This window comes from Manacus candei, unplaced genomic scaffold (genome assembly GCF_025592945.1).
Source record: "Manacus candei isolate 608988 ecotype Guabito, Panama unplaced genomic scaffold, ASM2559294v1 h1tg000074l, whole genome shotgun sequence".
In the NCBI taxonomy this organism is placed as follows: domain Eukaryota; kingdom Metazoa; phylum Chordata; class Aves; order Passeriformes; family Pipridae; genus Manacus; species Manacus candei.
Genome location: NW_026138122.1, coordinates 2495063 through 2516069, shown reverse-complemented (window position 1 = coordinate 2516069; position 21007 = coordinate 2495063). Strand labels below are relative to the sequence as shown.

Here is a 21007-nt window from a genome sequence, read left to right as displayed (position 1 = left end):
GTTTGCATCTGACAGTAAAATACTGTTATTGGTTTAAATTCCTCTCTCATTAGTGCTAAGTTTCTGCTATAAATCTCTGTAAAAACAACAGGGGAATTAAAGAAAGAAGCTTTAGGAAAGTTTACAGCTCTCAGGATCTCCAAGCCAGGTTATTTTTAAGTCAAAAGTAGTACTTGACTTAAAGGGGACTTATTCACTGAGCCCAGTTTTAGTTTGTCCAGGAAATCATCAATCTCTCAGATGATTGCTAACCTGTCAGAAATAGGTGGGGCTTGGGGCCCACAGCTACATTCACCTTGCAGCATTCAACATTTACGCTAATCTCAATGTTGGTACAAATCCATGTAGCTAATACGATATATGGTTCACAGAAGGTGACTACCAGGCTTGAGACTGATGGTGTAGCTGTTTGGTCAGTGTCAATCCCTGTGGAATTGGGATGAGTAAATCTGTAGCAATGCAGCTTGTTGGGGCAGTTTGCCATAGTACCTCTCTTTGCCTGACATGCAACTGTCCAGGGAGAAATTCAGACACCTACACTTATTATTCATCAAAGGTTTTAAAGCTGTCCTTCCAACAGACTTTGAAACAAGCATTACAGTGAACTGGTTCACAGCTCCAGCACATCAAAAGTTTCTGTGTTCAGAACAAAACACTGATCTATCATGTGCTAGCCTGTTCAGTTGCCTGTCATGTGTGCTAAGTATATGACACAAAATAAGCCTTGGTATCAATGACCACTAACTGCATTGAATTAAAAGACACATATGCCAACTCACTAATTCCAGAAGTGATCTTCTCCCATATCGTCCAATCAATCTCTTACTGAGCAAAGACTAAGAAAGGGCCTAGGAAACACACCTAGCTCTTTCACAGACAGACTTCTGCAAAATTCCAGGTATCAAACAACACAGTACCAACAGTTTTCACTCTGGAGTCACAATCTACACAACAAGTGAATCACTGAATCCATTAGGGGTCTTCAAGCAGGAGGTCCAAACTGTTTCTGCTGTAGTGTGAAGGGAGGGTGGGATAGATGACCCACTGTGGCCCCTTCCAACCTTACCCATTCTGTGATTCTGTGAGGATGGATGGTACCCTAGGTACTTCTATGCACATGACAGACAGGCAACAGATAGCCTTATTTTCACGGAGCTACATGAGTTGTTCCCAACCTGGAATCTGTCCTGTTGCAGGAATCTATGTGATCACACATCCCTGGCAAGGCTTATGAGAGCCTTCAACAACAACTTTTTACTTGATAATACATCAACCACAGAGAGAAGTGTTATTGTAACTATTCAAAATGTCAACCTTTAGCCAAAATCATTAGCAAGGTAGGCTTTTAGAACTGCTGGCAATGACCATTTTCATATATTACTAACTCCCCAGGGGAAACAAAGCTAATCTGAAATACTAATATATGGGGGGAAGAGGGGAGACAGGACACATAGACAGAGACAACATGATGAGATAGGGACACCAGAAAAAAAATAAAACCCCAACCAAATACAACCCCCCCCAAAATAAACAAGACAACAACAACAAAATCCACCCCAATGAACAAGAGGGATTTGGAATGGTTAGGACTCCTGTTGTTAAACCAAGCCAATGTAAATATTCTCAGTTCTCACCTTATTTCACAATAGTTCACAAAAGTCCACAGCAGCTACACTTGACAATAATTGCTTAGACTTCTTTAATTCCAAAGACATATTATCTATGTGTGCTATTAACTTAAAAGAACTTTTAAAGTGAAATATGTAATTATATCTCTATTACATTTATCAACTGATTTCCTAGAAACAAGACTTAGTGCAAGTGTCTGTCTTGCTAACAATAACTTTCCAAACCATCATCCTGCTTCAATGATGTTTGACAGAGCAGTTCAAATCTCAGAATAAACTCAGTCCTTCAGAGCACACAAAATTAGCAGCTGGATGGGGATGAAAACAAGCCTGCTGATCACACTAAGGAAAAACATGATCACTTACCACACAGAATTATAGAATAGTTTGGGTTGAAAGGGACATTACAGATGATCCAGTTCCAACCTCCTGTGGGCAGGGAACCTTCCACTAGACCAGGTTAATCAGAGCCCCATTCAGCCTGGTCTTGAACACCTTCAGGGGTGGGAAGTCCACAACCTCCCTGGGCAACCTGTTACACCTTCACAGTAAAGAATTTTTTCCTAATATCTAGCCTAAACCTGCCACCCTTCAGCTTAAGGCCATTCCCCCTTGTCCTATCATTACATGCCTTTGTGAAAAGCCACTCTCTAGCCTTCTTGTAAAGTCCCTTTAGGTACTGGAAAGTGCTATAAGGTCTCCCTGGAGCCTTCTCTTTTCCAGGCTGAACAGTCCCAGCTCTCTCAGCCTGTCTTCATAGGAGAGGTGCTCCAGCCCTATGATCAACTTGGTGACTCTCCTCCTGACTGGCTCCAAAAGGTCCAGTCTTTCTTGTGTTGGGGACCCCAGAACTGTTTGCAGTACTCCACATGGGGTCACACAAGAGCAGAGCAGAGGGGCAGAATCGCCTTCTTCGCCTTGCTGGCCATGCTGCTTTTGATGCAGCCCAGGATACAGTTAGCTTTCTGGGTTGTGAGTGTGCAGTTCTAGGTCATGTTGAGCTTTTCATGCACAAACACCCCTGAGTCCTTCTCCACAGGGCATCATAATTCATTCTCCACCCAGCCTGTCTCTATGCTTGGGATTGCCCTGACCCAGGTGCAGGACGTTGCACTTGACCTTCCTTGTTGAACTTCATGAGGTTCACACAGGGCCACCTCTCAAGCCAGGTCCCTCTGGATGGCATTCCTTCCCTCCAGTGTCAATCACAGCACATAGCTTGGTGCTGTGGAATGTAATGGGTTTGTGTGGCTGGGTTTTGGTAGTAGGAGGGCTACAGAAGTGGCTTCTGTTAGAAGCTGCCAGTGGAGCCAATGCCAGCCGGCTCCAGGACAGACTTCCTGACACTGGCCAAGGCTGAGCCAATCAGGAGTAACAGTAACATCTCTGTGATAATATAATAAAGAAAAGAAGGTTGTTGCACAGAAAGAATTCCAGCCAGGGAAGAGCGGAGTAGAGACCAAGGTCAGTGCAGAAGGAGGGGCAGGAGGTGCTCCAGGCACCGGAGCTGAGGCCCTGCAGCCCGTGGTGCAGCCCATGGTGGGGCAGCTGTGCCCCTGCAGCCCGTGGGGGAGCATCAGGGTGCAGAGACCCATCTGCACCCCATGGAGGATCCTGTGCTGGAGCAGGTGGATATCCCAAGGAGGCTGTGACTCTGTGAGAGGCCCAAGATGGATTAGGGTCCTGCCAGAAACCTGCAGCCCGTGAAGAGAGAAGCCCACGCCAGAGCAGGTTTTTCCTGGGTAGCACTTATAGCCCTGTGGGGGACCCACTCCAGTACCACTCATTGGTGAAGGACTGCACCCCATGGAGGAGTGACCCATGGACAGCAGTTTGGGAAGAACTGCTGCCCGAGGGATGGACTCACTTTGGAGAGGTCCATCAAGGACTCTCTCCCATGGGAGGGCCCCCACAGGAGCAGGGGAAGGACTCCTCTCCCTGAGCAGCGGCAGAAACAACAACTGACTGTAACCCCCATTCCCATCCCCCTGCACTGCTGGGGGGGAGGAGGGAGAATACGGAAGGCAGGAGGGGTGGGGGGAAGGTGTTTTTAAGATTGTTTTATTTCTCACTCTTTGGGTCTTATCCTGTTAGTAATAAATTTAAGTACTTTGAGTCTGTTTTGCCCATGAAGGTAATCAGTAAGTGACCTTTCCCAGCTGTTAACTCATGAATCCTTAGGTGTTTCTTTCTCTCTTCTCTGTCCAGTTGCAGAGGGAGAGCGAGAGAGTGGCTTTAGTGGGTACCTGGCATCTGGCCAGGGTCAACCCACTACAGTCTTTTTGGTGGCCTGTATGGGGAAGTCATAAGGATTTTGATACAAAGACAGTGACTGGGAGAGGTAACTGGTAAAACAAGTACTGAAAAATGTTAGAGAATAAAATGATCGTGGGGAGTTTTTCCTGTAATTGTGCTAAAGGTACAAGGGGTGGATTTTGTATAAATTGTCACCTTTAGTTTGGTGTTATGATGATGTTATTTGATTTTTGGTGAGGGTAAGTTTCATTATATTCTGTTTTGGTTGGTTTTTGTCTTTGTTTATGTAAGGGAAGGTTGTGTGATGAATGTGGGATTTAAAATTCTTAAATATGTGATTCACAAAGGCAAGGGGTGGAACGATCAATTGCTTCTCCTGCCCTGCGTACACATCCCAACAGAATGGAGTACAAGATCTGAAGGGGTGGAAGAAGGCCATAAAAAAACATCTGTGAAAGCACGGGAGACAGTCAGATACGGGATCTGAGCATGATGCAAATGGTATGGAATAAGGAGTGGAGTTTGTATTGGGTCTGGCTGAGCTGGAGTTCATTTCCCCACAGTAGCCCTCACAGTGCTGTGCTTTGCATTAGTAGCTAGAAGGGTGTTGATAACACACGGTGTTTTGGCTCCTGCTGAGCAGGGCAGCACAGCATCAGTGCCGTAACATTCCTTCCTCAGTCGAGGGCAAGACCCTGGGAAGGGACCCAAGTAGGCCAGCAGACCCAAACCGACCAAAGGGATATTCCATACCATAGGAGGTCAGCTCAGATATAAGAGCCAAGGCAAGGAGCAGGAAGGTGGGCATTCATTGTCTAATGGTTGCCTGCTGAGGAACCATCACGTGTGCTGAAGCCCTGCTTCTCGGGAGTGCCTGGACATTGCTGCTGATGGGAAGTAGAGAATAAACTGTGTTATCTTTTGCTTTGCTTTTATGTGCCCAAGCCTTCACTTTGCTTTTGCATTAAATAAACAGCCTTATCCCAACCCATGAGTTGTTTTCCCACCTTGCTTTCTCCCCTGTCTGGCTGGAAGGGCAGTGATAGAGCAGCTGGGTGAGCACCTGGCCCAGCCAAGGTCAACCCACCACATCAGCAAACTTCCTGAGGGTGCACCTGATCTCACTGTCTTTGTCCCACTGACAAAGATATTGAAGTGTGATGGTCCCAATACTGACCCCTGAGGGGTAATCACTGCTTTTCACTTGGACATTGAGCTGTTTATCACAATTCTTTGAGAGCAACCACCTAGACAATTTTTTTTATCTACCAAGTGGTCCACCCATCAAATCACAGGATATTCCGTGTTAGAAGGGACCCACAAAGATCATCTAGTCCAACTCTTAAGCCCACAGGGCTTGAACCTGCAACCTTGGTGTTATTAGCACCATGCTATAACTAACTGAGCTAAAGTTATGTTAATAATGTTAATGTGGAATAATATATCGTGGAATAATATTAATGCAAGTTTGTAGCCTCTAATACTCATACAGGCTAATATACAACACAGATTGATTTGTATCTAGCACCAACTCTGTAAGAAAGAGGTCTGTAGCACACATACAGTAGCCAGAAATCTCAGGTTAAACTGGTAAGTTTTTTAGCTTTTCGTTAGTTTGGTTTGAAATGGTTTTGATTTTTTCTACATTCTGTACCCAGTCTCACATCCCAGTACTAGAGATGAGGAGCTGAGACACTTAGCCATGCTAACGCTTTCCTCTGTGGATGTCACAACGGGACAAGATCACAGGGCTGCTTCAGGTTGTCTTCTACACAGCACAGGCTCCTAAACTCAGAATACCAGTTTCCAGCCTCTTAGTGTCATGTCTCCTTTTAAAAGCAGGTCCTGCTCCCATACTAATAGACATGTTCTTCTGGTCATCCCGGTGTGCCAGCACCACCTCTACTCCGATTAGCCAGCTCAAGGTAGAAAAACAGGCAAAAAATTTTCATCGTCATCACCATCATCCCCACTTGGAGAAAGGGAAGGGGATTGGCTTTTCAGTCAGATTAGTTTCCCAAGCTGAAACATTCCTAAGGCCAAACAGGAGAGGAAAAGGACCAGCTCTTTGGGTAGAGATAACGATTAGATCAATTTGGCTGTGTGCAGTAAAACTTCACCTTGCTATCATCTGTGCTCTATTAGAGGCTTGCTCTCAGGAGTACTTTGACTGACAAAGATCTCTAGAAACATTTTCAGCATGAAACATTTCCTCTGCAGTTGGGGTAAACAAATCAGTGGAGCCTTCCCTATCATGTTTATTGGATTCTGTGATTCAGGCCTAAGGGTTTGTCACAACCCAGAGAAGAAATATAGTGATGCATATGCTCTTCCCAGAAAGAAAAACACTGCTCAGCAGGAAAACCAAGCAAATCTAGTATGCCATTTTAGTTTCTTACTTCACAACACAAAAATTCAATTTTAACTGGAGCAGCACTAACTAGTACAAGTAAGAAAGAATTAGGAACTTTGTATCTTCTGTCATTGGCATGGCGTTTTCATGACTGCTATTTCACTAGCTGCCAAGATGACCTTTTTACAGACAGATGAACAATAATGGTAGTCTAACTGTTTATTACAATTGATTGCAAGCAGATGAGAATACTAGAGTCACAAAAATCTAACATAGAGTCTGACAGTGCAGCCAGATGGAAATTCCTTTGGAAAGTCAAACAGTCCTTCACTCAGAAAAATACTTAGAAATGGAGTTTATTGAGAGGGCATACTGCTCTTCAAGTGCAGGTCACAACAGAGAAGTGTATTGACCAGCTGCTTTTTAAACATGACCAGTCCTTTGTATCCCTCTATTTTCACATGCTTTTTCCTACCCAAACCACCCAGATCCCTTTCTTTCCCTGCCTTTGGTTTCTAGCCTAAACATCCCATAATAGGTCCTGTGCAATCCCTAAATGCTCTTCCTCTGCATCTCATAATGTGTCACCTACCTCCAGGCAGCAAACCCAGGAAGTCTGTGAGGTGCTTCAGCATTGACTCATCTTAATGCATGTTTCCCAAGCCATGGAGGTGAAGCTCCCCAAGGACAATACTGGAAGGGGCCCTTCCTCAGTATCCTTAAATTGGATTTTGCCTGACACTGTGTCCCTGTGCTCCATCCGGTTTGTAGAGCTAAGCTGATGGCTCCTGTGACGGAGCTGGGGGCAGCTGGAGAAAGTGTTAGTCAGGCTCCTCCACCTGCCAGTGTTTCTCTGCACTACCTTGTGGAGAACAGGCAAGTTTTTATCATACAAACTAATGCAGTTTCTCACCATTACTTCTTAAGCAAGAGAAGAGGGCAATACTGAGAGAAACAAAGACAATCTAGAAATTATTGTAGCCTCTTTCTCAGAATTTAGGGTTATCCAGAAGCAGAACTGATTTGCATTTATCAGGCCTCAGCCATTTTTTTCCTCCTTTTTTTCAGCATTTCTCACAATGCTCCCATTAGAGAACCCCAACAAAGAGCCTGGGTAAAGCTGAATAACACTCCCAATCACGTAGTAACTAGGTATATTAACTTTGTAAAGATGCAGTTAAAATACAGGAAAACCAAGACACTTTGAACCTCAGAATCACTTAGGGGAATTGAGATCTGGAATCTCAGTTACATTCAGTTGACTCCTAGTCTTTTGTACTAGACCTGTTGCTTCAGCTTTAACTTCTGGATTTTGTTTTAGCTCCCATGTGAGGCACAAAATGTTCATGTCCTCATCTTCTTTGGCACAAAACGGGATCCAGAGTCCAAGAGTTCTTAAGCCTTCACTGAAGCATGACAGCCTATGAGAGCACAAGAAGACATTTTGATACTCACACTTGTTGCAGACATACAAAATCTGTAATGGAGTGATTTTAAAAATCATTATTACTATTATTATTTTAAAAACCCCAAACACAAGATCCAACCAACACGCAAAAAAACCCCCAATCAACCAAAACCAACACAACCCCACAACCATATTCTATCTCACTAGAAGAAAAAATGGTTATTTTAGCAACTCTGGGTCCCTTGACCAAACTCCAGAGAGTTGTTTCAGAGGCAAGAACGTAATGTAAAACAAAAGCCTGAAGCACTGAAACAAATGCAGAGATATATAGCTTCTGACTTACTCGTTCAAACCACTCTTCTCATTCCCACAGGCAAAGTACTTCCATACTTGCACGAAGTGATTAAAAAACATCCAGTGTGGGGTGCTTGGTCTCAGGGTAGGTGGTCTGCACTACAAAATAGAATGTGTATATCTCCTTTCTCTGTTTTCAGGGAAGAATTGTTTTAATTTAGAACATCATAATCTTCATGTGGGTCCTCAAATATCCCCAAAGTAGGACGGTTACACACAGTATTCTGCAGAGACAGCTCAGCTACTCTGGGAAGCAATTGTCCTCACTTGTCCCTAGATAAGCAGCACAAAGCCAGCAGGTCTCTGATCCCTAACACTGGCCTGAAGGTTCATACACAAATATATTTTCTCATTTATCACCTACAATTGCCTCATACTGCTTAATCTTCCCTTGAAATTTTAGTTTTTCTTCACAACAACCAAATAGCTCATGGATCACCTATGAAATGACAATGAGAGGAAAACAGAATAAAACTGCTGAACGGCAAATCAGATCCACTTTTGCCATGGGCCACAAAGCTGTTTCTCATGTTGCTTTAGTGGATCAAAGGAGTGGTCCTCACTCAATTTAAACTGATGTTCCATTTAATGCAAAGGAGCCATGCACATGTACACCAAATTAAAAAGACATCTGTGGCAAATCTATGCACTAATTCTACCATAGCCTTCTTGTATCTCTGTCCAGTCTTTCAAACACAAAGCTACCCTTCCTACAATTTCATTCATAAATTAACTTCTCTGAAGACCTCTGGGTGTAGATAATTTGTGACAATACCACAATATTACTACACCATTAGCACCAGCAGAAGCAAAACAAGAATAATCATGGGAGAATTACTATATTAGTAGGGTCCTACTGTGTAACTGCTGAAGTCATGCTCTGGCTTGCTAGAGAAACTGCTTATCCATAGCAATCTTTCACTCTGTCAGATTATAGTAGGACTTCCCAAGCATCAAAAGGATTTATTTTCCTTTTAACAAAATACTTTCTAATCTCATCTTGGAATTCCTTTACTGCTGCCATCTGGTTTAACCCCAGCTGGCAACTAAGTACCACACAGTCACATGCTCACTCCTCCCCATTCCCCAGTGGGAAGGAAAATCTGAAAGAAAAGTAAAATCTATGGGTCTAGATAAGAACAGTTTTATAAGTGACAAAATTTTTAACCATTACTATTATTAATAGTAATAATAAACAATAATAATGAGAGAGAGGGGAAAAAACCAAGAAAGACAAGTGATGCACAGTACAATTGCTCACCACCCACTAATCAATGACTAGCCTGTCCGGGAGCAGTGATAAATTTGCAGCTCTTGCCCAACTCGCCTCAGTTCATACACTGGGCATGATGTACTATGGGGTGGAATATCCCTCAGGCCAGTTTAGTCAGTTGTCCTGCTCCCTCTTGGCTTCTTGTGCACCTGCTTGCTGGTAGAGCTCAGGAAACAACAGTCCTTGACAGTAACAGCCAAAACATCAGTGTGTTATCAACATTATCCTCCTACTGATTCTAAACCACAGCACTGTACCTGCTGCTAGGAAGAAAATTAACTCTATCTCAGCCAAAATCAGGACAACATCAAATATTCCTGAGCGTCAACATTTTCATATATTTTTCAAATATTCCTGTAATTATGCAGGCTGAACATAAAGGTAAATTATTTTGGTTCACTTTTAGATTTAGCAATCCTTAAAGATACCCACAAGAAGAAAAGCAAATCTGCCTTATAACTTCTGCTTATCTTAATGTTCAACCCAGTCTTTTTTTCAGCTATCAGTGACTTCTCATACTGTGATTACAGCAACCAGTTAAAAAGGCTGGTACAGCACTTGAGGAAGCCAGCAGTACCCAGAAACATGGCACTTTGCTAGTGCATATTCAGGAACCAATCAAGCACTTTCATTTCAAGCCACAGTGCTTATATGTCACTTTCTCGGAATGTTCATTACAAAAGGCTGAAACTGCTTTAGGCACTTACAATTAACCTGCTGGTGGCCACCTGCAGTCCTACTACAACCTATCCCAAAGACATGGCAGTCAGAGGAGTACACTGGCCAGACACGTGGAGACAAATTCCAGCATTACACTGGCTGGAGTGGTCCTGATGATGGAATATCTTGCTAGCAACACAAGTGAACTCAGTCTCCTTGAGAGCTTGTTTTCATGGGAGTGATGTCAAGGTGCTAGAAAGATTAATTACTTGTGAATAGAATGGCCTTGTTAAGGTTTAGGGCTTGCCATGCTTCAATGATCTCAGACCTAGAGGGAGATCAGCAAAGCTTGGGGAGTACGATGTACTCCTGATAGTGGACACAAAGAATGCACAATTTATGCGCCACAAGGACATTCGGCAATACTCCCAAGATAAGGAAGTAACTAACACAGCCAACTTGGCAACTGAATTGCTCTTCTGAGTTCAGCTCTGCCTGGGCAAAGGGGGAGATCACAACCACCAATTCATGGACCACTGACTCAAGAAACCCACCAACTCAAAAGAAGAGAAAGACTTAGCATGAGTCTTATAGAATTAGACTCATTCTAATTCTAGAATGAGTCTAGAATTAGAATAAGAAGCGAGGGAATCATTTAAGCAATAGAAAAAAAGAATACTAATTAATAAGAGAACTATGTAACAAAGTGTCTTTATTTGCTAAAATGTAAAAATAGTAAAAAGGTTTTATAGACTTTATAGACATTTCATATACTGGCTTTGTGGATTTGCCACCCAGCACCCCTTTCTGCACAGAACTGTAAATAAATACCTTGACTCTGTGCGCAGACCAGCCTCTTGCATACCAGGTGAAAGAACCCATTTTGAGACAACAATCTTGGCGACTTAGATGAGAAAACCATAAAGCCTCGCCTGGATCATCTTGCTGCCCCCGGCAAAGGAGGATTGGATCGGACAGGACTCTGACCAGTTTGATCAGGAACTCCACTGAATCCTCTTCAGTGCTGGGGCAGTAAGTGACTCCAAGGTGTAACATTCCAGAGGTACTGGAGCAAGAACAAAAGTGGGATGAATTCCTGGACTGGTAAGTATCAAATTTCATTTTATTGTACCTGATCAGTGGGATTGGTACAGGAAAACCGCAAGCTCTGTGTATATCAAATCAGAAGAATTCATAACAGAGGCTGTGATTTTATACAATAATAACAATATACGAAGGGGGGAGGCATCCTTCTATCTTTGCCAGCACAGGGTCAGAGCAGTGCATTACTAATGATGGGGGTCAGAACTGGGAAATAAATAAATGCCTAGGTTTTGGAATTGTTACACACAAAACTGTGTGATGGGAGAGAGTGCCTCCCCTCTCTCTGCTGGCAAGGAGTCAGAGCAGAGTGTAATAAAACATTTGTACTGGAGGTCTGGACCTAAGGATAAAGGAGTTGGGTAATTCTCTACTGGCAAACCAGTCCACAATTCTACCCTGTAGCCCTCCAGGTTGTATTCTGAAAAACTGGAATAGGTTGTGGAAGATCCTAAGACTAAAGATAAAAGGAATAAATATTGTAATCAGTAGTGGCCTCCTTTTAAACTGGAGAATAAAGAAAACAGATTGTTACAGTTTTATATTTTCTTAAGAGTCAGTATTATTTTGTTGCTGACTTGGTAAATGGGGTATGGTTTGGTTTATGTTGATGCTTTTATGATATTGTATAGATATGCAGGTATTCAGAAAAAGTGTGCATTGGGAGGAGATATGCTGATGCCATGTACTAAGAAGGAGAAAAACGAAGATTGTATATTGTGGAGGGGATAAGCTGGAAGATGTGTGAATGTTACTTCCCTCCTTTTCTCCCCATATAACATTGGGGTGAGGATGGATAAAGAGAATATGGCTCAAAATAAAGACCATATGGGAAGAAAGGATTTTAGTCTTGTTGCAGGCTAGACTCAGGGACAAAATCAACCAGTAATACAGGTGTCTTTAGAGCAAGCAATGAGGGCAAAGAGTCTGCCAGTTTTTGTACATGTCCTTTTTATTACTTCAGATTTGTTGAATTTGAAGTGATCTATGGTTTGTATTGAAAGAATCTTGAAGGAATGTGTTAGCTCTTGGAAACTGTCATGCTAACTGAGGAGATATGTAGGCTATACTGCATACCTTTTTACCGTGGAAGAGAAGAGTGGTATTACAAAGGTGAAAGAAGCAGAACAGGCTGGGGGTTTGGGGTGTGAAAGGCCCCTACTCACCCTCCAGCCCCCCCTCTACTTTTGGCCTGAATCAATGTGCTTATTTGTGGGCAGAAAGGATCATTTAGAAGATGTAAGCATTATGATGCTGCAGAATTTTTTACAACGAATGAGGGGGGCTGGGGGAAAATATCAGGGAATCTTCATCACACCCTCCAGTTCCAATAAAACCAGGGAATGAAAAAATAGATTTTGGATTGATAGCAGAGCCATACATTCAGCAAAACTATCTGCATGGGTCTGCTAAGTAAAGTTACAGGACCAGTTGTTGGAACAATGGTAAAAAGAGCTTTACAGTTGTTCTTACAACTCATGGAGTGGACAGTTGAAGATACTAAACTGAACTCACAGTTTCTATATGCCAGATTGTCCCCATCTATTGTAGAATGAGATTTATTATGCAAGTTAAATGATCAAATTGGAAAGCTCTGCATCTCACAAGAAAAGGCATGGGAGGCTTGAATCTGTTTACTAATGACCCAGACCTCAGAGAAACATGAGGGTCAGAGGGAACCAAATAACTCAGAGCAATAAACCAAACAACTGTGGAAAAGTACTTATTTGATTGGTTTGGATTTAAAAGATGCTTTCTTTTGCATTTCAGAGGATGAGCAGAGCCAGACTCTCTCTTGCACATCAGGTGAAAAGACTCATTTTGGGACAACAGGAGGAGGCTTCAGAACAAGAGTTTTCTAACTCTGAAATTTAAAGAATTCCTCTTCTTTACATAAAAGTATGCTTTTCTTAATGGTTCTAAACATTTAGGCTGATTCCTCAAGTAATGAAGTAGAACAAATCCTCTCTGAGCATTAAACTATCAGAGATTCTGAAGAAAAAGGCATCTGTCTTAAGAGTTGTATATACTTCTTTTTTTGCCAACAGAGTGACAGAAACACACGCCCCTAGTGAGCCAATGCTTGTGTCAATAACAGGGTTATTTTCTAATAAAATTTAAGCCACTTTCCAAACAAAAAAATTTATCCTAACAAAAAAGACACTTGTTCTTAAAACAATAAAATTACATCTTGCTTTGATCGCATATCTGATAGCCAGGGATGTGATTTTCACAGTCTTTGCCAACTTAAGCATAAAAGTAAAATTTCTCAGCATAAAGCGCAACTGCCTGTTCTAGTAAGAATATGAGGAGATTAAATGCTCTTACCAGATTCTAATCTGCTAATCTGCCCATGTCCTCTGACTCACCAGATTGACTGATTTACTCTATTTTCAATTAAATACAGTCAAAGAAGAAATGAGCAAACCTTTGCAATTGTGTGAAACTGAAATAAACAGTAAACCTTGGCAGGACCACAGTTGATAGAAAGCCCAATTCCTAGAAAATGAGTAATACCCAGCATGTCACACAGAGGAAATAAATTCAGAGATGTGAGAGAGAAGCATGAAAGCAAGACAAGACAACCATGAAACTGCAAGCTTACAGATCTGCAGAAAGGAAAGGAAAATAGTGCTGACCGCTTCATCAGCATGACCATCTCAGTTCAGAGAAGTCTACTGCAAATTTGCATTCTACTGGCATTGTACATCAAAATCTCGCATCCAGTTTGTCTTTTCCAAGGAATCAAAATGAACTACCACAACATGAACTTACTGTGGAAAATGGGTGGTTATTTTTCTCAACAATGTCTCAATGAAACAACTGATTTCAGATTTCCCATGGAGATTACCAAGATCCCACAGAACAGCAGACTGATCATCTATGAGTTTCTCCAACATATCTTCCAACTATTTAGCAAGAATCTTCCTGTTGATGCTTGGAATACAAGCAAGATCGACAAATTCCAAAACGGAATTCATCATCAAATTGAAGAATTGGAGACATGTCTGTCAGAAGAGCAATCAAAACTAAGAAACAACTTTCAAACATGGATCCTAAAAAGCTCTATATACAGCATAAAAAAGTACTTTAAAAGAATCACCAGTTTCCTACAAGATAAGCAATACAGCCACTGTTCCTGGGAAGCAGTTAAAATGGAACTGAGAATGTGTTATATAATTTTTGACAGTCTTATGAAAAAAAAAACTACATAAAGAGGTAAAATCTTCTATGTTTTGTTTCTTTTTAAGAACACAATAATTTTCCCCTTATTGATAGGTTTTCAATTTCCACATTTTAATAATTTTCAAACTGATAACTGGGGCTTGTTTTCAAAAAATATTCAGTTAAACATGTAGAGTACTCAATTGAAGGGGCACTTGGTATCACCACTTCTGTAGAAGATAAGATCTTTAGAAGTGTAAGTGAATATTGCTCCTGTATTCTCTCTTTGCACTATAAAAAAAGGTTTTGCAGTCTTTCCACAGAATAAGACAATAGTTTTACAACCAGAAAAATTTGCACATGGACATTATATATATATAATATATATATATGCACATAAATTTATATACAGATTTACAGTATATTCAATAGCTACAGCACAGATTTTCAGAATATGATAATTCACAATGCTATGTAAAATATTTATCTGTTCTATGTACTTTAAGTTCATAAGTAAACAAGATTAATCTGAAAAGAATTACTATATGGACACAGATGCTAACAAATTTCTTTCATTCCTCTCTCACCTTTCTTCCCTTCATTCAGGATGAAGCAAGCAGTACTTCAGGTTATTGTTTTCATCAGTTTAACTATTACTCAAGATACCCTGAATACTCTGAGTCTCAGTACCACTCTCTATACATCAGAAGACTGGATGAGTTCTGACATGAATATTTTTATCATAAATGAACTGTGTCAAATTTGAATGTAAGAGGAAAAGAGTTAAAATATTTCTGAGACTTCTGGGACTGGGGAAGAAAAAAGGAATTACTCTGAGGAGAAAACATTCGGCGTACTGTTACCATTATCTGAGGACGGAATCTCAACATTTTGCCTGAGAAGTTTCAGGGCTGGACAGCAACTCTGGTCCCATGCCTTTCCTTCACTCAAATGAAACATAGATCTATAAATCCCTTCCCATTTAGCTATTATAATGGAATGGTATTATTATTCCTGGTTCCAGGAACACAACAACAGGATACTTACAACTGCCTAATTTTAGGCATTTAAGTTAGATATTGGGCTAGAGAGATCAGGTTCCCCAGCTTCCCTCTCACGTGCTCCTGTTTTACAGAAGGCGGGAGGCAGGGAATGGGTTTCAGACTCCTGAATATAATTCTACTTTCAATCACCAACATTACAGCTCTGTTCTTAACTGGCTTTTTAGGGAACATATGATCAGATTGGCACACAGGTAATGTTATATTTCCAAAAACCTCGTTAATCAATCTCTGGAATCCGTTTTGTTAATTTAAACACTTTGCAACTATGTTGACACCACAGTGACTTTTGATGGCAGCAAAATATGTTCAAGCACACTTAAATCTGAATTTATTTTTTTTTAACTTGCTGCTTTTAATATATGGTTACTGTGGGGAAGTAACATTGCCTAATTTTGGATATCAAGCTTAAGGAAGCTGATGAACTGAAGCTCACGAACTTGAGGTCTCCCTATGTGTAATGCACCACACAAGACGATGTCGGGTTGCATGTACCTATATCTGTGCTGGATATCCTTCTCTTTGCTCAAATCTCTACTTAGATTCCAGTCTCTGAAAGGCTAAGAATCAGAACAGACTTCAGCAGATACGATTGATGACAACCTTCCATACCCTATCAGATTCTATCAGTTCTTCATAAGATCACACCGTGTTTTGGTTAGGTAATGACAGCACTATGATGAAAAAAACCCCATCCCTGGACACTGTGGAAGCATTAACTCCCTTCGTCTGCACTTCTGGGGAGGTATTCCATCAATCTAAAGCAGATATGCCTGTTAAGTCATGCATTCTTTACTGTCAATTGTGACTTACATTTCAAAATGCATGGGTTTTTCTGAAGGGGAGAAATAGAGACCTCATTAGGTAATAATTGGGAGTATCCAGGTAAGCTTAACTTATTGATATCAACTAAGCATTTATAGAGAACAAGTGTTTAAGAACTGCCTATGCTAGCTCTCTGCACAAAATCTCTTTTACAAGTTGAAATTAATTGCATCTTACAGAAGAAAAAAGAAGTAATTGTAATAAACACTATTTTCATATTTCTCACATGGAATTCAGTGTTAACCCTCAATGAGGACACATATGCAACTTTCTCTTCCTATGGAAGGAGTTGCACTTTCCGAGACCGAATAAGGTCTTCTACTATTTCAAGTCAAACAACCTTAAATCTTGACTGTTTTTCCTTACACGAGTACTTAGAAATGAAGTACTGCACTTTTCTATGAAAAAAATTTAGACTGCTGTTGTTACATGTAACTATTACAATTAAATTTTTGTAACGTTTGTAACTTTGAGTCATTACTGTGACTGGAGACCCAAAGAAACAAAAGCAGGACTGCACAAGAACACGTCTGCTTTTTCAAGTTTTTTAGTTTGTTAGTTTTGATACCCCTGTGGATAAACACCACTTCAATGTCTACCTTAATGAGGCACTCTAATATCACGCTAGTGAATATAACAACAAAGGTAGGAAAAAAAGACACTAAAATGAGAAAATAAAAATGGTATTCAAAACTCTTAGAATTTTCACAGCAATTCAAACCCACTTAAAATTTCTTTAAAGAAAAAGTGACTATATTTCAATATCCCCTAAGTGGACAACACAGAATAACAGTGAGCAAAACCTCTTCTACTCTTCTTGACTGGTCCAAACTCTTTTAAAAGAGCCTCTCAGTTATTCTGTGTATGACTGACTCATCTTCAGGCATACCTGCAGTTCATTTGTAAGCATTTTTCCTTTAATATATCGATATGCTAATTATGCATCACCGAAGCAGCTTAGTGGAGTAGTAAGGTGATAATTCCTCTGGAAATAAATTTAATTCTACAGTAGTTAGCATTAAAATTCCAGTTATATGTTACTCATTTCAGCTTTCTCTCTCCACCTTATCTGCACAGGCCTACCTAAGCCCCTGGCTCAGAAGAGGCTCACAAGATACTTATCTGTCAAAGGTACTACTGAAGCACCTAATCAATCCCGAGATAATATCCTAAAACAGAAGAATGAAAGTAACATTGTGTTTTGACTATAAAATATTCCATCTGAGATCTGTTTACCGAACTAGTGATAAAGACTGAATATTAAACAAAGTAACATATTTTTCCCTGTAACATTTTTAAACAATTGTTGTTCCAAAGCACTCTGTGATCCCAGTTCTCAGTGCACTTGGACCTCTCTGCTTCTCTGACCCAACAATGCCAAGTACTTTGCTGGCAGTTGATAAAAAAACATTTATCAGCAGAGAAATACCAGCAAAGGAGCTGAAGTGATTTGGTCCAGTCCCAAGTTCCACATCACTCACTAATGCACTCTAAGCAGCACCAGCTACTACCCCAACACACAAGCAGACTGAATAAAATCATCATTCCAAGATACTTGATGACAAGCAACATCACACTATTCTGCACCCACCTCATTTTCTCTTTAGCACTTTCTGGAACTCAGTATTGCTTGACTGTACCTGGTCTACCTTGTATCCCTCTTCTTTCTACCCTACGCCCCTCTTTCAGATGTGCAGGCTCTCTGTTAAAAAAGAACAGTTGCCTCCCTTTTTATTTTTTTGTGCCAGGAATGCTCTTTTCTCTGCCCCATGACATGGAGAAGTACAACTGTCGCAACTGTTGGTCCACTCAGAGGACCAAATCTTGAGTAACATGCTTTGCTGTGGAAAGGGGGGAAACAGGCTCCCCCCCTCTATTTACCACAGCACATCTCCAGTCTGAGATGTCCAGAGGATTTTCTCACAAATATCCTCTGTTATATACAGATTATATCTGTGTTTAAAGTACAGCTAAACGACTTGGAGAACAGAAACACAATCCTGTTGTTTATACAAGAAATCACTGCAATCTAAGCACGGGTGGGAAGGATCCTCAAATACACTTTATACCTGATAATCATCCAGCTAACTTGTTCTTGTTCCACCCTGGTTTAGGACACGCACCTGCATCAATCAGAATATTTTGCTTATGAGAGCTGCCCACAAGTAGCCCCAGAACAGGTTGATTTGCCCATCAAAATGGGAGCAGGAAGGCCCCTACATCTTTAAATGTCAGCTGGTAGTGGTCTTGCCAGAAGAAAGAAAGATGACCTGCAGGGTCAATTAGTTTCAAGTAGGACTCTCCAAGAGCCTATGCCAACCAGTATTGCCCTATGTTTGCACTGCAGCTTTTCTTTTTTAAGCCAACAGCGCACACCTCTAGGGTTTGCTACTCCTTGCACCAGCCATTACTCATTTCTCCATAATAAGCCCTGGGTCAGCCTCTGAGAAACCAGTTGTCAGATCATCACATTTTGATGCTGCAAAGACTTTCAGAAATTTCAAATACTGAGTTTCAACAGTGAACAAGGAGTTTAACACAAACCATTTTTCCTTGAGCAACCTTGCAAACTGAAAGCAAAATCAGTACCCTGAGCCTGGGTCGCCACAACTAATAGATCAGGCAGATCAGGTGCATGGCAGGTTTCTCGACAGACTAACTTCGCCCCCAAGATTAAAGGAACTGTGGGAAAATTGACATTTTTAACAAGCTGCGTCTCAGCGTTTGCCACGCCAGAACACAAGCTCCCGGCCCGTGGCGCTGAGCCTCCCATCCCTCTGCTCAGCACGAGTACAGCAGGACCAGCACGCAGGGCTCGGACCTCGCCTCCCTGTGCCAGGGCACGGTGCAGGAGGGCGGCGGGAGCCTCTGCGCCCAGCCTGGGGGCGGCTCGTCCCGCTCGCTCCCGGCTCCCGCCGTGCGGCAACAGGTCCGCAGAGCCCGCCGCTCACAGGCGAGACCGAGCCGACTCCTGAAGCTCTGCGGGGAAGCACGCAGCGACCCACCTCTAGGAGACGGGCTGGGGAGGGGAAGAAGGAGAGCACTTCGGAAAGCGCATCTTCGTGAGGGCTGCGGGCCAGCCGGGGGCTGCTCAGCGCGCTCGCAGGCTCCGTCCCGTCCCCTCGCGCGGCGCCCACCTGCCGCTCCGGCCCGGACCGGGGCGCGTCCCGCCCCCGCCCCCTCCTGAGGCCGGCGGGGCAGCGGGAGCCCCTCCCGGCGGGGGTGGACACCGGCCGTGCCCCCGAGCCCGGCAGGCCGGGCCGCCTCCCCGTGGGGTCGGGAGGAGCTGGGGAGCGAACCCGGAGGGACACTTCTCCTCGGACTGAGCGGAAAAGGGAACGGGCGAACGCGTCCCGCTCCCGGCGGGAAGTTTGCAGGCGGCGGGACCGACCCCTCCCCGCTCCCCCGCGTGCGCCGCCCCGACCCACTGCCGCCGCCGTACCTCCCACCGCTCCGGGCGCCGTCGCTGCCCCTCCAGGTGCCTCGCTCGCAGGACAGCCAGGGAAAGGACGCCGCAGTCCGGCACGGCTCTCCCGCGTTCCGCCAGCCCCGGCGGTGGCGCGGCGCTGCCCCGCCGAGCTCGGCTGTGCCCGGCGCGGCCGTGCCCGGCCCGGCGCTGTCCGCCCCCGCCCCGCCCCGAGCGCCTCCCCCGGCCCGCGCTCCCGCGGCGCAGGGCGGCCCCTGGCGGCCCCGGCGGCGGCGCGGACATGGCGGCGCACCTGCCCTGCCGGGGGGCGCGAACACGGGCCCGGCAGCGGCTCCACTCCGCTCCCGGGGTGCCCCGTGGCCTCCCAGCCCGTGCCACGGCGGCACACTCCCCTGCGGCCACATCCGAGGGGCAACCCCCGTCCCTGCAGAAGCACGGAATGGCCTGAATTGGAACGGACCCACGCGGATCATCGAGTCCAACTCCTGGCCCTGCCCGGGACACTTCCAGTGTGAGGAGACTTTTCCAGTGCTCAGTAACCCTCTGGGTAAAGAACCTTTTCCTGAAACCCAACCTAAACGTCCCGTGACTCAGCTTCATGCTGTTTCCTCGGGTCCTGTCACTGGTCACAAGGGTGAAGAGATCTGTACCTGGCCCTCTGCTTCCCTTTGTGAGGATGTTGAAGACCACGATGAGGTCTCCCTTCAGTCTCCTCCAGGATGAACAGACCAGCTGACCTCAGCCACTCCTCATGTAGCTTCCTCTGCAGACAATTCACCATTCTCATTGCCCTCCTTTGGACCCTCTCTAATACTTTAATATTTTTCTTATGGTAGCCAAAACTGCACAAGGGACTCAAGGACTCACCAGCACAGAGCAGAGGAGGAGAATCACTTCCCACAAGGAAGAGGCCCAATCCCCCACCACACTGCACAGAGTTTGGGGAAAAACTTCAGTTTAGGCAATAAATATGGAACTTTGACCTAACATGGAGCCTCTGTAATAATAGCAGAAAAATGTCAGCCTCCATGACCCCCTTTCACAGGGCTCCTCACAGACACAGTGCTTTGTAGGATTGTGCCCTCTGCAGCAGTATCCCTGCTCATGTGGTGGTCATCAGCATACACCATGGACCATGGTCCTTTACCTCAGGGTTAGAGGATAAAATAAATAATATTGCTGTTTTATCAGCTAATGGAATTTTTGGTTTATCTAACCCATGGCATTTACAGGAGTAGGTTGATATAAAACCATTTGTGTAGCAATATCTACCTTCACAGTTACATTGATTTGATTATCTCAGTAGGGAAGAAAACCCAACAATAACACACATTCTGCCAGCTGACTATATATATACAGCTTGGGCAAAAAGTCCTTTCTTTTTCATGCCTACAAAGATTTCTTTCACCTTCCCATCTGACCCGTCTTTTCACTGACAAACAAAAAAAGGCAGGAGGTGGGAGGGAAGAGAGGGAGTAACAGCAGAGACCCAGTTC

The 21007-nt window shown here is 43.4% G+C and overlaps 3 protein-coding genes across 14 annotated transcripts in view; 1 reads left to right on the top strand and 2 right to left on the bottom strand.

Annotated features, from left to right (window-relative positions):
- The window catches only part of MOB3B (MOB kinase activator 3B), a 92169-nt gene extending 72472 nt beyond the window's left edge, over positions 1–19697 (bottom strand). For 11 of the 12 annotated variants that reach the window (XR_007907990.1, XR_007907992.1, XR_007907994.1 and 8 more), the window contains exon 1: positions 19527–19697. The gene's annotated coding sequence lies outside the window, so the exon portion shown is untranslated. Of the gene's footprint in view, positions 1–19089; positions 19473–19526 lie in introns of those variants that run through there. The other variant, XR_007907989.1, reaches the window with a different exon arrangement.
- Positions 5721–13889, bottom strand: LOC127480692 (uncharacterized). Its single transcript, XM_051809079.1, has 3 exons — positions 10764–13889; positions 7989–8098; positions 5721–7658 (listed from the first exon to the last, which is right to left on the bottom strand). The coding sequence occupies exons 1-3, from the start codon at positions 11052–11054 to the stop codon at positions 7454–7456; spliced, it is 606 nt and encodes a 201-aa protein (XP_051665039.1). The 5' UTR covers positions 11055–13889; the 3' UTR covers positions 5721–7453.
- Positions 13874–14786, top strand: LOC127480699 (interferon alpha-2-like). The gene has a single exon (XM_051809087.1). The coding sequence runs from the start codon at positions 13874–13876 to the stop codon at positions 14246–14248; it is 375 nt and encodes a 124-aa protein (XP_051665047.1). The 3' UTR covers positions 14249–14786.
- Positions 19698–21007: the final 1310 nt, after the last annotated feature.

Coding starts and splice junctions, on each gene's coding strand:
- LOC127480699 (XM_051809087.1), top strand. CDS start 13,874: ATGGAGATTACCAAGATCCCACAGAACAGCAGACTGATCATCTATGAG.
- LOC127480692 (XM_051809079.1), bottom strand. CDS start 11,054: ATGAAATTTGATACTTACCAGTCCAGGAATTCATCCCACTTTTGTTCT. Junction 8,099..10,763: donor GGTCTGCGCACAGAGTCAAG/GTATTTATTTAC, acceptor TCTATTTTGTAG/TGCAGACCACCTACCCTGAG. Junction 7,659..7,988: donor GAGAAGAGTGGTTTGAACGA/GTAAGTCAGAAG, acceptor GTGCTCTCATAG/GCTGTCATGCTTCAGTGAAG.